The sequence below is a fragment of the Syngnathus leptorhynchus genome, chromosome 14 (assembly GCF_054491065.1).
Source record: "Syngnathus leptorhynchus isolate UIUO chromosome 14, UIUO_Slep, whole genome shotgun sequence".
Lineage (NCBI taxonomy): Eukaryota > Metazoa > Chordata > Actinopteri > Syngnathiformes > Syngnathidae > Syngnathus > Syngnathus leptorhynchus.
In genome coordinates this window covers 7947087-7960540 of record NC_141208.1, presented here as the reverse complement: position 1 = coordinate 7960540, position 13454 = coordinate 7947087, and the positions used below count along the sequence as shown (strand labels likewise).

At 38.6% G+C, this 13454-nt stretch overlaps 1 protein-coding gene across 1 annotated transcript in view; it reads right to left on the bottom strand.

The window, feature by feature from the left end:
* Window positions 1-13454, bottom strand: part of astn1 (astrotactin 1) — a 130444-nt gene that overhangs the window by 57618 nt on the left and 59372 nt on the right. Inside the window, exon 15 of the mRNA XM_085930295.1 lies at window positions 6965-7092. Within this exon, the coding sequence (XP_085786421.1) occupies window positions 6965-7092 (128 nt within the window). The remainder of the gene's footprint in view (window positions 1-6964; window positions 7093-13454) is intronic.

The following is a 13454-nucleotide window of genomic DNA, read 5'->3' as shown; positions in this document are numbered from 1 at the left end:
CATCCTTAAATTTGCATAAGGAAAAGTACAAATGTGTTCCCATTTTGGTTAGTAAGAAATTGCAATCAACTTACTAGAATCGTAACAGTACAGTAGAGGATATACCTTTCAATTATATCTTAATACATTTTATTATCAACTTTATTCAACAATTCTATTTTCTGAAACGCATGGCATTGTTCAAACGCAAAAAAAGTTGAAGGCTCAATCTTTGTTACTCAAATTGCAGTTTCTCCTAATTTAGTGTCATCAGTGAGTGAATATCGAAATCACGCCATTTGTGTGAAAATGAGACAAGTAGCCTTTAAGGTATCATGGAAAAATCTACAGTACAATATATGACCAGAATGTTTGAGTTCAGGGGAAGTGGGGGTTGGCATAGGGACAAACTGATATAAGTGATGAGGTCTTGATGTCCTTCATGTACGTATAATAAAAAAAAATATACAACTCCTGCTCCAGGTTTGATAAATAGACATGTTCTAATGTCAAATACAGAGGTCATATACTCTATCAACTCCAACTGAGTAGTGTTCCACTGAGCATTTGCACTCATAGCTCAAGTTTCATTAAATTTAAAATCAAGCCACCTGCTAGCATCACCAGCTGGAAACTAACAGGCATGAACGTCTATGTCAGCAGAAGCTCCAATCCCTCCGAGCCTCACCCTTTGGTGCCATGCTGTGACAACGAACTGTAATTATTATCCTGTCTGATTTTGTCAGCTAATTAACTGACATTTAACATGCAAAATGTGGAAAATCCATCCAATTAATTATCATTTGAGGAATGAATTGGAAATTTTCTCAATTCACTGTGGTTGTGTAGTTAATTATTGAATATCAATAGAGTTTCACGTGGTATTTGAGTTATGCCCGAAAGAGCATCGGAATACAGGTAACAACTTATTTACACAGCAAACAGCACAAGAGGATTTTAGATAATGAAGAGGACTGCATACATTTCAAACAAATTATGCATGTTCAGAAATCTCAACCACACGCAGTAGCAGGTATGAGCATATTCCTCCCTTTTCCTCCCACAGTCCAAAAAACCTGCCAATTGACCGCTCCAAATTGTCCATAGGTGTGGAAATAAGTGTGAATGGATTTTTTCCATGTGTACCCTGCGATTTGCTGGCAACTTGTTCAGGGTGTCCTCCACTTACTGCCCAGCATGCCCGCATGGGAGCATTAGAGCAAGCACGAAATTGAAAAGTGTTTTAGCCCAGGTGCTAACTACTACTCCTTTATAGAAAATATAATTGAATGATGCACAATTTTAAGTGGATTGTGTCTTGAAAACATTTGAAGAAAACTCAGGGGACCTTTATGACAATGACCTTCCCATAGTGTGACCAATTATACATAGGCCTTATGAAATATAGATTATGTGCCATCTCTGTGCTGACACATGTGAAGGCTCATACCATCGGGAGCGTGCAAAGAAGCAATGTGCAAAACCCGAGGGAAGCCAGATTCAATATGATAAGATCAGAAGAATCTAGTATCATGTTGCTGATCACGACCTTGATTAAGACAATCCTGCATATTGTAATTACGAAAAGAACAATAAATATGCAGGTTGACCTCCTGAGTAGACTCTGATCAATTTGATTTTAATCAAGGGGCTACATATTGAAACACACCGATTGCAATAGTATTCATTAATCTAAACTGCAATGTGGACCAAGTTGTTTTATTAATCAACAGAGGATACCTGGGGCAATTGGAAGTTCGAAGCATACAGCGAATGCCAAATAAGTCAAAGTCTGCTTTATTGTCTATTTCTTCACACGCCAAGACACACAAAGAGATCGAAATTCCATTTCCAACTGTCCCACGGTGACAAGACATATTACATCACGAACAAACAAAACATTCAAGTAACAACACAAAAAGTAAAAACAAGAAGGCACATACAATGAATAAATAAGCACGATGAATAAATAATAAATAAATAAACAAGAGGAGCAAAAATGGAGCAAGTGTGCATACAGCAGACAGTCAGAATATAGCGCAAGAGAAGTACAAGGCAGCCAACGTGGCCCAAAAGGCCAGGACGTTACGCAGCGGAGGGTGGAGAGAGTTCAAAAACTCTTCCCCCAATTTCAATTTAATACATTACAGAAAAAGAACTTTTGGACCCTATGCTGAATCCCAGAAAAAGAAGTTTGAGTTGTTTTGGTACATCTGTCATACACGAGAAATTAAAATATGTATACCATTACTACTTAGTGTAGGGGTATACAGATCTCTGGAAATAAGATGAGACATGTCACACGACACTTTGCTCTCATTTTCTGTTGTGACAGATCACCACTGACGGTGCACCTACAAATGCAGTCCTTGTTAGAATTGCTAATTTCCATAGTATGTCAGATGTTTGATCAAAGCTACTCTCTTGCTTCAGTCATGTAACCTTGACATTACTATTATGTCATCCCATAGATGTTCAAACTCCCATTAACTGCATCCAGTTGCTTTCATCTTCACATAACTAAATTCTGCATTAAAAAAAAAGGGAGCAGGCTGTATATTCACTCACTAAATGTGATTGCTCATAGTGGAGTGGTGCACGCTGATGACGCGGATTTGATACCTTGACAGTGTATGTAATTTTGCCACAAAATAGAGGGCTACAATTATTTGACTATGAAGCGATGCATCTTCAAAGTAAATTGATCTTTTCTTACTGTGATTATTTATTGAAAAAATTAAACTTACAATTTCATGCTCAGTGCAAGTCTAGCGCAAAGCACAGTCGAACTGTGCGCATGGGTGGCATTTTCTTTCTCTTGGTATTTTTTTTTTTCTTTAAATCTGGTTATTTGCACCCAATTGACCCATGACGTGAATTTCCATAATTATAGTGTGTTCATTCAAAATGTAGTTGTCCCATATTTTTTACCTTATACTACATCAAATACATACATAGTTTGGCTTACGATAAAAATGTCCATCCCTGTCTGTTTGAACACACTTTCTTTCAGCACAAAAGGGCTTGTGTCAGCCTTTTTTTTTCCTAAGCTATAAGCATCATCCTCAGCTCTGATAAGAAATGACAGGGGATCGGCGAGAGAGCTGTGGTTTCTGTCAGGGACAAATATTTCACCTTTGGCATTCTTTGCTCTATTTTACACTGAATGTATTTAGTATGTGATGTATGTTTTACAGATAGTAGTGGCAGTGAAATGATATTGTTGCTCACAGACAAGCAAATGGCATGAGATCCTGTAACCTGCTTCTGGCATCACTTTTCTTTTGCTGTAAAAATATCCCAGCCGATGGTCTGTTTATCACTGCTCTGGAGACAAGTCTCTCCGTATTCATTTTTGAGCTGCTCTTTAAGGCTTTTGTTCTGTGCTGCCTGTGTATGTGGTGCTCAAAATTTTAATTGTAATTTTTGCCATTCTTCTATTTGCTATTGTTTCCTTTTTGTATGCTTTTTCTTTGTCTATCTTTTCTATACCGATCAGTTATTGCTCAAGCGCCATCTTAAGGGAAATCTGCTTAGCAGCCCAGAGCATGCTTGCTTTCCAATTAAATCAAGATGTATTTGCCTTTCAAAAGCTTCCCTATCCTCACTCTTTTTATCCCCCTGTGGAATAATTGATGGAGGTCTGTGGCCTCACGATGAATGACTTTAAAGCCTGGAGATGAATAGGAAGATGAATGATTTCACCCCTGTGGTGACCAGGGAGAGCTGGAACAAGGACTGCTGACATTGTGACAAATATACTGACCAGAGCAACCGACCCTGGCTAAATCAACATGGGATTGAGGTGTGGCATGCTTTTAATGTGACTAAATAGATGTTACACTTTTTGACACAGCCTCTGCGCTCGATGGGCAATAACATGTATCATGCAATTAACTGCGAGCAAAGTGATATTGCTTGACAGACAGCCGGAAAGCAGATTGTCGCAAGCTTGCTGGAGTTTGAAACTACTGTGGGAGGCAGGTGGACAAGATGACAGGTGTAAGGTAAGTTAATATGAGGTAAGGTCAGGTACGGAAAGGCAACTGCCTGAGAGATATCTCATGGTTATCTCATATGTCATAGACAATGTTTATAAACTAAATCGAATATAAAATGAGTTCCTTGGCTCAATAAAGGTAGAAAGATAAAGCAATAAATGTCAGGGACATCTGCGAAATGCGTTTATGCTATTAATGTTTCACAGAACAGGTTGACGATGCATCTACAGCACCTTTTTATGTATGATGTTTGTATGCTAAACAAAAACAGCAAACATCAAGTCAATTAGTATCAAATGATTCCTTTGTGCATGGGTTTTGCTTTTTCTTCTGACTTTCGGTGGCTCTTAAATGAACTAGTCCCCAAAGGGGACGAGACAAATTGTGTATTTTATCCAGCCTTTCCGATTGCTTCAGTGTCATACCATCCTTCTTGCCTGGCCTAAATTTTCTTTCATTTAGTATTTTCGAAGACTGGCCACAGTTTTAGAGGGGCATTTGCGCCATTGTGGGAGTGAACACAGCTGACCTTATTTCTGGCCAATGGAAGAGGCTCCTATTATTCTCTGTAAAGTGAGCCCAGGAGAGGCACATGTCTTTGACATGGCAGAAGAAGCAACATACTTTCTGGAGTACATGCAGGATATCGACACTTGCGATAAAAATATTCAAGGAAATGCAAGCACACTTCAATGGGCAGAGCCTCGCTGTGAAGTGGGAAGTTGGAGACTGCCTCTCACTCCGATTGTTCATGTACATGTGACACATTCCCTGCATCTCCGAGCTGTTACCCAGTGGATTGTTTTGAAAAAAACATTATAAAGATGATGAGAAAACAAACGCAATCACTGAATTGATGTTGACACTCCTTCAGAAGGTTTGATCCACACTGTTATCATATTCCAGAAGATTTGGTCTACCTGCACCGCGATCAAATTCTAAAGTCTTCAGTCACCAGTTCGTGAGATGTGCCGGGGGCGTGTGAATGAAAACACACTTGGTCCAATGGAATGCCCAGTTTGGTGCTGCGCCGTCTACCAAATTCCCATACACTGTAAAGTCGACTTGCCCTCGGGCAAAAATCAATATGTGCCAGTTTTTGCATTGAGCACATGTGCACTGTCTACAAAAATAGAGCCCATCGGGTGTCTTTTTTTTTTTTGTTTGACCAAAGAACATTGATTTGGATCCGTTGTAACTGGTATTGCACACTTAAATCCCATCAGTTCATTTTGGTTGACAGGGAGCAGTGAGTGGAATAAAACTGTAGACTGTAACTATGTTACATTGACTGTCTCAGTACGATATGCTTGGGATGTAACATCTAACAATTGAAGGCTTTTATCCTTTTGCATGGTATTTGTGGCTGATTTTCCATTTCATTTGAATAAAATAGATGCGATAGGCATCACCTATTTAAAAGTTTGTTCAAATAGCATATTACTTTTTTAACAATCTGGCTGACTACTATTTCTATGAAAGTTAATATTTCTAAACTGTTACTTATTCCCTACTTATATATATTGAACTTTACATTTAAGGGCAAATCTCAAAGTGCACATTACAGCAATTAAAATATAATCAATATTAAATAAAAAAAAATAATAGAAAAACTAATTTAATTATGTGACCCAATCCAATCTCATCCCACTGTCATCTGTGACCATTATTTGATTAGACTTTGATGAATAAAGGTGTTAAATCCATTAATTCGGCTGATTTCAATATGAACTATCAAACTCCTGATAACTATAAACAGAAGATTGATTTCTTATCACTACTCAATCCTAGGAAACTATTGCTTTCTGGCATAGGTATATATAAAGTACATACAGGAAAGTTTCTTTGCAAATATTAACACTGTCACTTACTAATCATGATTGTCATATGAAACAATTGTCTTACAATATGTTGTGTTAAAATGGCCAGGCTATGAACTCAACTAATACATGTGTTATGCCGGAGGCTCCACTGGGCGCATTCATAGAGTGAACGCTTGTCAGCTTTCATGAGACATTTATGTGATACTTGGATCATTTCTGACAAGGTGGTGGAAAAGCATGTCGCTTATTTAGAAACCAGACTATAAAAGAGCTTGGGGCTAGTGCCTTCTTTTTCCGCAACTTTTCTAAAATATTTTTTACTGTAATTTTAATTTTTACTTTAATTACTTATCAGAATTGCATGGTTAGGGCAGACCGTTGCATGTTTGTTTCTTTGGCATTTAATTTGGCGATCGACAAGATATATCCTACTACATAGTTGACATTTCTCCATGGTAGTCTAATAAAGGCAACTGTTACTGAAGCATAGAGTAGGTTTAAGATATTGGTGTGATATTTTCTGGCTCTTTTCTTCCTCGAAACAAAACTGCCAATTTAAATGGCAATATTGTTTAGCTTCATGTTCTGATGGGTGGGCTGAGGGACTTAGAGTAGCTTGGGGCTGGTTATTGGATTGGACATTATACCATGAGATAAACTCATAATGTACTCTGCAGCTTTCCAGCTTTCAATACACTGAGGTCATCTTGAGGTCAAGAGTACCAAATCAAAAGTGATGATAACTATTTCTTGTACAATATCTTGTTAGACAGTGGCACCTCCAAAGGCAAATGTCCAAAATATTGTACACAGTCATGATTTATGTTTTATTTTTCTGTCTGTAGGCTTGTCCTTGTACTTGTCTTTGTTTCGCTTAGGCTACAATACACAGAGAACATGGAGAGTTGAGCAGCTAGGTAGACTTGGGCCCAATCCCATTGCTTCCTCTTAACCCTAAACTTTACTCTCGCTTCTTTCCCTTACTCTTCTTTGGAGGGATGAAGACAAAAGGAAAACATATGGTATGTAAGTATATAAGTATTTAGTAATTAAGAAATCAAGAGGGTAAAGGAAATATCTAATTGTGAGACAATTATAACAGATTTACCTTCTTCTATAAATGACCACATATAATGTCTTGCTTAGTAAGAAAATTCTTACCTGTGAGGTATTCTGGGTCGGGCACAGGGTCTAAAAGTTCCTCGTGACACTGAACTTCTGTTGGTACAGATGCTACCACCATGCCATCTGGAAGCTGCTGCTCAATACCTCGAGCAAAATTTTTCTGTCTGGAAAGGGAGAGGGGGAGACGTCATTTTTAGAGCATACTATATACCGCATTACAATATGAGTGGGAAAGACCAAGGCATAGAATAATAACATTGGAAAAAAAAAAAACCCCAGTAATACTGAGCCATTAAATTAAATAACAAATTAGCACCAAAGAGGATATCTGAGGAAATGTAATGGGACAAATATGAACAGAGGAATTTGTCAGTTACCTATGTTAAAAAGATGATTCTGAACAAAAGATGAAGGTGCTTATTCGGTCAATGAAATGTCCACACAGCAGTACATATTTCACTTGTTTTGTTCAGGGAGGCGGGTCTTTTGAAGGGACACTAAATGAATATAGTTTACATTGACAGCAAATTGTTTGCGCTGCAGTGCTCAGTCAGCCTCAGAATGGCTGATAGGCTTTGTAGAGGTTGCTTGGCATCAATGTGAAGGTGAGATTTTTTTTTCCTCCTGTGGGTCCTTTTGTGAAATTGTGACCAGCCACAATGTATCCTGATGTGGAAACAGCTGGTAGTGATGATAGTGCTGTCACGCAAGCTCGCGGCTGTGTAGCACAAATTAAGCCATGTTCCTGCTGGAGTGAGGCATTTATGGAGCAGGGTGCAAAACAAGCTTAGTACGAATGGAGTGCAACTACTGTAGTAACCCCAGTGAGAGAGAGAATACTTTCACAGAATGTGGGAGGCATGGACTCTTCAGTACCCCACATCCATATTGAACAATTAACAACTACAGACTCAGTGTTTGAACATCAGCAATAGGAAGTTGCTATCCCAGTTGGAGATGGATGAGGCACAAAGCAGAACAGCTCAATACAAGAGCGATTGACCTCAGAGAGAAGGTCATTAAGTCCCTTGGGGGGACTCAACTACCTCCTCTTTGCCAAGGCTAAAGAAAGAATTGCCATCGGAATCATTACTGAATGATGTCAGAGACCAATCAGCTGATCTATGCAACAGTATCAGTTATCTTAGACACGCTTGGCGATGAGAACCAGAAGGAGCATGGGCCACCTCCATGGAAGAGAAGGCTAGAGGCAAAAATAAGGGCAACCCAGACAGAAGATAAGCTCCTAACAGAGCAAATCAAATGTGTGAAGCTTCTAAAAGAACTTCCCAAAAAATACAAGATGCCCACAAGTGAGGCACTTAAGACTGCTAAGCAAATATTCACAGCTTTGGCAACTCGCCTGAAGAGGTACATGAAAGATGTAGAGACCAGGAGAATAAACCCAATGTGCCCCAGCAACCGAGTTAAGGTCCACTCTCAGTGGCTAGACCAAAACAGACCCATCTACAACTGAGACAGCAATGCTAGAAGAGCAACTGGAAGAAGAAACTGTGACACAAAATCAATGCCCAATGGCTGGCAGAGCAACAAAAAAAAACCCCACAGAAATATCCCAGAACAAGAAGCAGTAGTGATTACAGTGGCAGATATCCAAGCAAGAGTGTAGGGATCCAAATTAAATGTGGCCATTGACAGCCATCGTGGAATGAGGTCATTTGGTCCTGTGGATTATATCGTGCTACTGTTCTTTAATTGACCAGTCAAAATTGTCCTTAGGTGTTATTGTGAGTGTGAAAGGTTGCGTGTGACCATTTTAGGGTGTACCCCACCTACTCAATTTCATGCTGGGGTCACATTATGGTGTATTTCATTTTTATTGGTTGCTATGGAAATCATTTGTGAAATGACTAGGAGACAGGGATAGAATAGCCTTTATCTCGGGTCAGACTCAGATACATAACTCATGAAGGCAAAACAGCAAAGGCCAAGGGACACTGCTCAACGCCTTCTTAGAGTACACAAAACACATCGAGTGATTGTGCAAACTCTCATGCGACCTCCGAGAGACCTATAGAGCAATGTAGAGCTGGTCAGTGTACATTATAGAGCTGGTCCAGAATTCTATGGCCATAATGAAAAGCACACTGCTCCACTTGAATCATAGATTTGACTTCCTGATGGGCCAAATTGCCCCGATATGTGTTTGCTGTACCAAAAGGCACATGCTCACACCACTTGGTGTTTTTTTTTTTTTTTTTCACTTTCATTTTCTTGTTGCTCTTGACAGTCGAATGGAAACACTTGGTAGGGGACACGGAAAATCCATTGTTGCTCCAAAAGCCATTTGCGTGAAAGTTAAAATTTACTTTACTTGACAATACTGTTTACATGAACAAAAATGTGGACTTGTGCAATATTGCCTCGCATACATGAATTGAAAAGTGATTGGTTCAATGCTTTTTCATTGCAACAAGGTGACATGAAAACGTAGATCCATGACTCCACTACTTTTAAAAGAGTTATAGCATAATGTAAAATATAGATATCATCGTTTGATCATCATTGAATGATGGAGACAGATGTTTTGTGCAACTCCAGAACACAGGGGGATTGGCCTTTGAAAAGATGCCAGCAAACATCACAGAGAGGTTTTCTTCCTATCCTTCCATCTGTCAAATTTCTTAAACAATTTATCTCAAGGGCTAACAGCTCATTTCAATAAGGACACAATGCTGTTAAATATTTGTAACCATTGGCCTGAATTGAAGACCAAGGCAGGACATACAACTTCTGTTTTTTGCATACTTATGAAACGGCAAGTTATTATTATTATTATTATTATTATTATTTAATATGTTATGATATAATCTGTGGACACAATTCTCATGAACAATTTACAATAATGAAATGGTATGCACCTTTGCTGGAAACTGCACTGTCATTATGTTCTTATGAATAGCCTACAATCTACTATAAGGTTTTCGAAAACAATTTTGCATATTCCCAGCCTAAATGAAAATTAAATATGACTGGATGGATATACCCACGAGCCCCATTTTTTCTTTGGCTTTTGACTGGCTTCTGACTGTTATTGTTCTGCTACTGTACATTAATTTGTGTTTTAATGTACATTGTCTTTGTCCCATCGCTATATGTGAAGCACTTTGTTACATTGCAATTTGATCACATTACCCCAATATTAGCCAATTTACATTGGCTCCCGGTCCATTTAAGATGTGACTTCAAAGTTCTTTTGTTAACCTATAAATCATTGCATGGCTTAGCGCCTTCATATCTCGTCGACTTAGTTGTTCCTTATGTTCCGTCTCGTAACCTTCGTTCGCAAAACGCTAGTTTTTTAGTGACACAGAGGGCCAAGAAAATGTCTGCAGGGGCTAGAGTATTTTCCATTTGGGCTCCAGAGCTCTGGAATGCCCTGCCAATGGATATTAGAACTGCTACCTCAGTAGAAACATTTAAGACACGTTTAAAGACGTATTTCTATGATGTGGCCTTTAACCTCTCCCCGACCCCACTCCCCCACCCCTCCCCGGCTGGGGAGGTGGTTAGGTGTCACCCATGCTGACGATGGCTATCTAGATTCTCGTGGACCAATTCACCATGAGGGAACTGCAGTGGAATACCCTCCTGGAGGACACTGCCAGGACAATCGAAGGCACCTCCGACAGCTCTTGGCTTTGGCCTGGGCATCCACTTTTTGGTTTCCATATGATGTATTTTATGTGCCCTCTTTGCATCCATTGCAGCCTGGTGATCCTGAAAGGGGGATCCTTCCATCTGTGGTCCCTTCTCAAGGTTTCTCATTTTTCCCCTTGTAGGGTTTTTTTGAGTTTTTCCTTGCCCTTTTGGGAGCCTAAGATCAGGGGATGCTTTGAGAATTATTGTCAATTGATTGTCTATGTGAAGCCCTTTGAGACTGCTTGAGATTTAGGGCTATACAAATAATCTTGACTTGACTTGACTTGTTACTGCTGCAGCTGTTGTTAAATGTGCTACTATATAAATAAAGTTGTATTCTGTTGTATTTTGGATAAACAATATGTAATAATGTCACTTTTAAAAATTCAGCTGCTCCAGTTCATTTTTAGCACAATGAGTCCTGGGTGGATTTAATTCATTCACTGTCATGTCTTATAAATTAGCCCTTCCATTAGAATTCCTCTCAATAAGTCTGCCTTCCTCTTTCATCACAAAAGAAGCATTTGGCAGTCTTCAAAGTATGTTTTAACGTGCCATCCTCAAGCACTTTCAAATAAGATCAGTGCATTTGAGATTTAGATACTTGATATCAACTTTACTTTTTCAACCCTTAGTCAGTCAGTCTGTCTCGCTTTCTCTCTCTCTCTCTCTCTCTCTCTCTCTCTCTCTCTCTTTCTCACAATCGCTCACTGCCTGATGAGAATTTAAGTAGGCTAGTGAATGCAGAGTTACTGAATGGTGTGAATTAAATAGCAAGTGTGTGACCGCAGACTTGTTGTCTGAGTGGAAACTGAAAAACAAAATACGTGTCAGTATAATATTTTGTATTTCTTATCAAAAGTTAACATCAGTTTTACTCATTGCTGGAGTTATACATGTCGCTTTAGACCATGGTGTCCCTATCGGGGTTTTCGTCAATTAGACATGTAGTTGTGGTTGATGCAGGTTTGCTTGGTTGTAAAAGAACAAATGGACATGGAAATATACAAAGAGTTTGTCCAGGAGGAGTAATTAGTCCATCTATTGATTGAGCAAAGCCTGGTGTTAGATGATCAGCGCATCAGTGTCTCACCGTTGTTTGCCCTTCTAACATGTACAGTACGACTCTTTCATATATACTCCCTTTCATTGCGATTGAGTTGAATGGAAAATAAATGAGTCATTTTGGACAGTTTGAAAAGAGCTTTAGAACAGTAGCTTAGGCTGTAAAGATGTCAGAATGCAACATGTACATTCACTATAAAAAAAATACGATACAAATGAGATGTTGCTAGGACAGTGGTTTTGTGCTGGTCAGAGTGCTCGCAGGGCAGTATCACCATAAATGTAAATGTAGAAGAAAAAGAGGAAAAATTTGCTTCCAGCGGGCCGTTGGCAGAATTGTGTCCGCCTCAGAGTGCACTGTGTATATCTCGAACAAGTATGTCCTGCTCATTCACAACTCAAATTATCCTGCAATCCAGTAAAAAATATGACAGAGACAAAAAAATGTTAAATGTAAAATACTCATCATAGAGTTTCAACCACTGGTAGGAAACCCATGGATACATTCAAGAAATAAAAAGTTTCTGAAAAAACAATATTAAATGCTACATACTATATGAATTATTAAGAGACATCACTCACGCCGAACAGATGAAAGTTTATATTTGGATGTGAAAATGAAAGTGACATCTACAGCACTGATGTAGTGATGCTGTAAGCTAAATTTCAGAAAACAAAATCATATTTTAATATAAGTCAGTGAAATAGTCCCTTTTTAATTCAATTTGATAGCCGACTGCACACCACACACGATAAAATGATGAAGGAACACTGAAGTAGACAACATTTTTGGTTCGTTGCATTTAATCATTTAAATTTGGCTTTAATTTCATGAATATGAGAAGGACCCAAAGAGACATTGACTTATTTCTTTTCAAAGTATCCTTCAATGATGCATATTTTTTAGAGTTCTAAATGTTTTTGTTCAAGTTGCCTGCAGTCATTAATTGATTTCATAAAAGCAACACACTGTGTTTTTCCCTCCAAAGATAAATAAACAACACATGCAGTGTTCTTCTAACTTGTCTAAAGGGTTTTGTAGCTCCAACTGTTTTTTTCTCAGTTTCGAAGGGAAGTGGTTGAAATAAGCCCTCCGGCCCCTGTGCTAGGTTAAATATTTTGACATTACTTATAACTTAGAAGTAATTTCCTTTCATGCTGCTCTTCTTCATTCCCGAATCACAGTGTTGTTGTTTTTATAGAGTGCTGGTAGACTATATTTTATTCTTTATGTAATTGAACAATTTGATCAATAAATATCCAGTTAGAGGTTTCTGCCTCTGTGTTTCTTTGGCTCGCTCACTCTTGGGTTCACTCACTCTCTCCTTCTTCAACTCTGATTTGTGGTAAAGAGTGTAAACAGCCCATGACTTTGGTAGACAATGACTTTGCTGACTTTTTGGTCTCCTGTGTAAGTAATTGCATCATGCAGATAATAGTAATGAGCTGCCCCAAAATGACTCTCATAGTAAACATAGTATATCATCCAAAGTTGGACAACACCATACCCTTGCGTGACTTAATATCAACCCCAAAGATGTAATGAAGGGGTCTTTTGATTTTCAGTGTATTCACTTTTGTGAGAGAAAAACTACTGGTCTATTTTTTTATAACTGCTGAATGAAGTTAATACATGTACAAAAAATACTTGTTAACATTTCCACAAGGTCATTACTTACAAGATCAGTTTTTTTTTTCTCAATCAACAGCAATTAATTTTTAACTTGAGAGTGCTTGAGACTGATTCGGTTTAGCGCTTTGACTGTTGTGTCATTACTTGCAGACAAGTGGGTTCTGG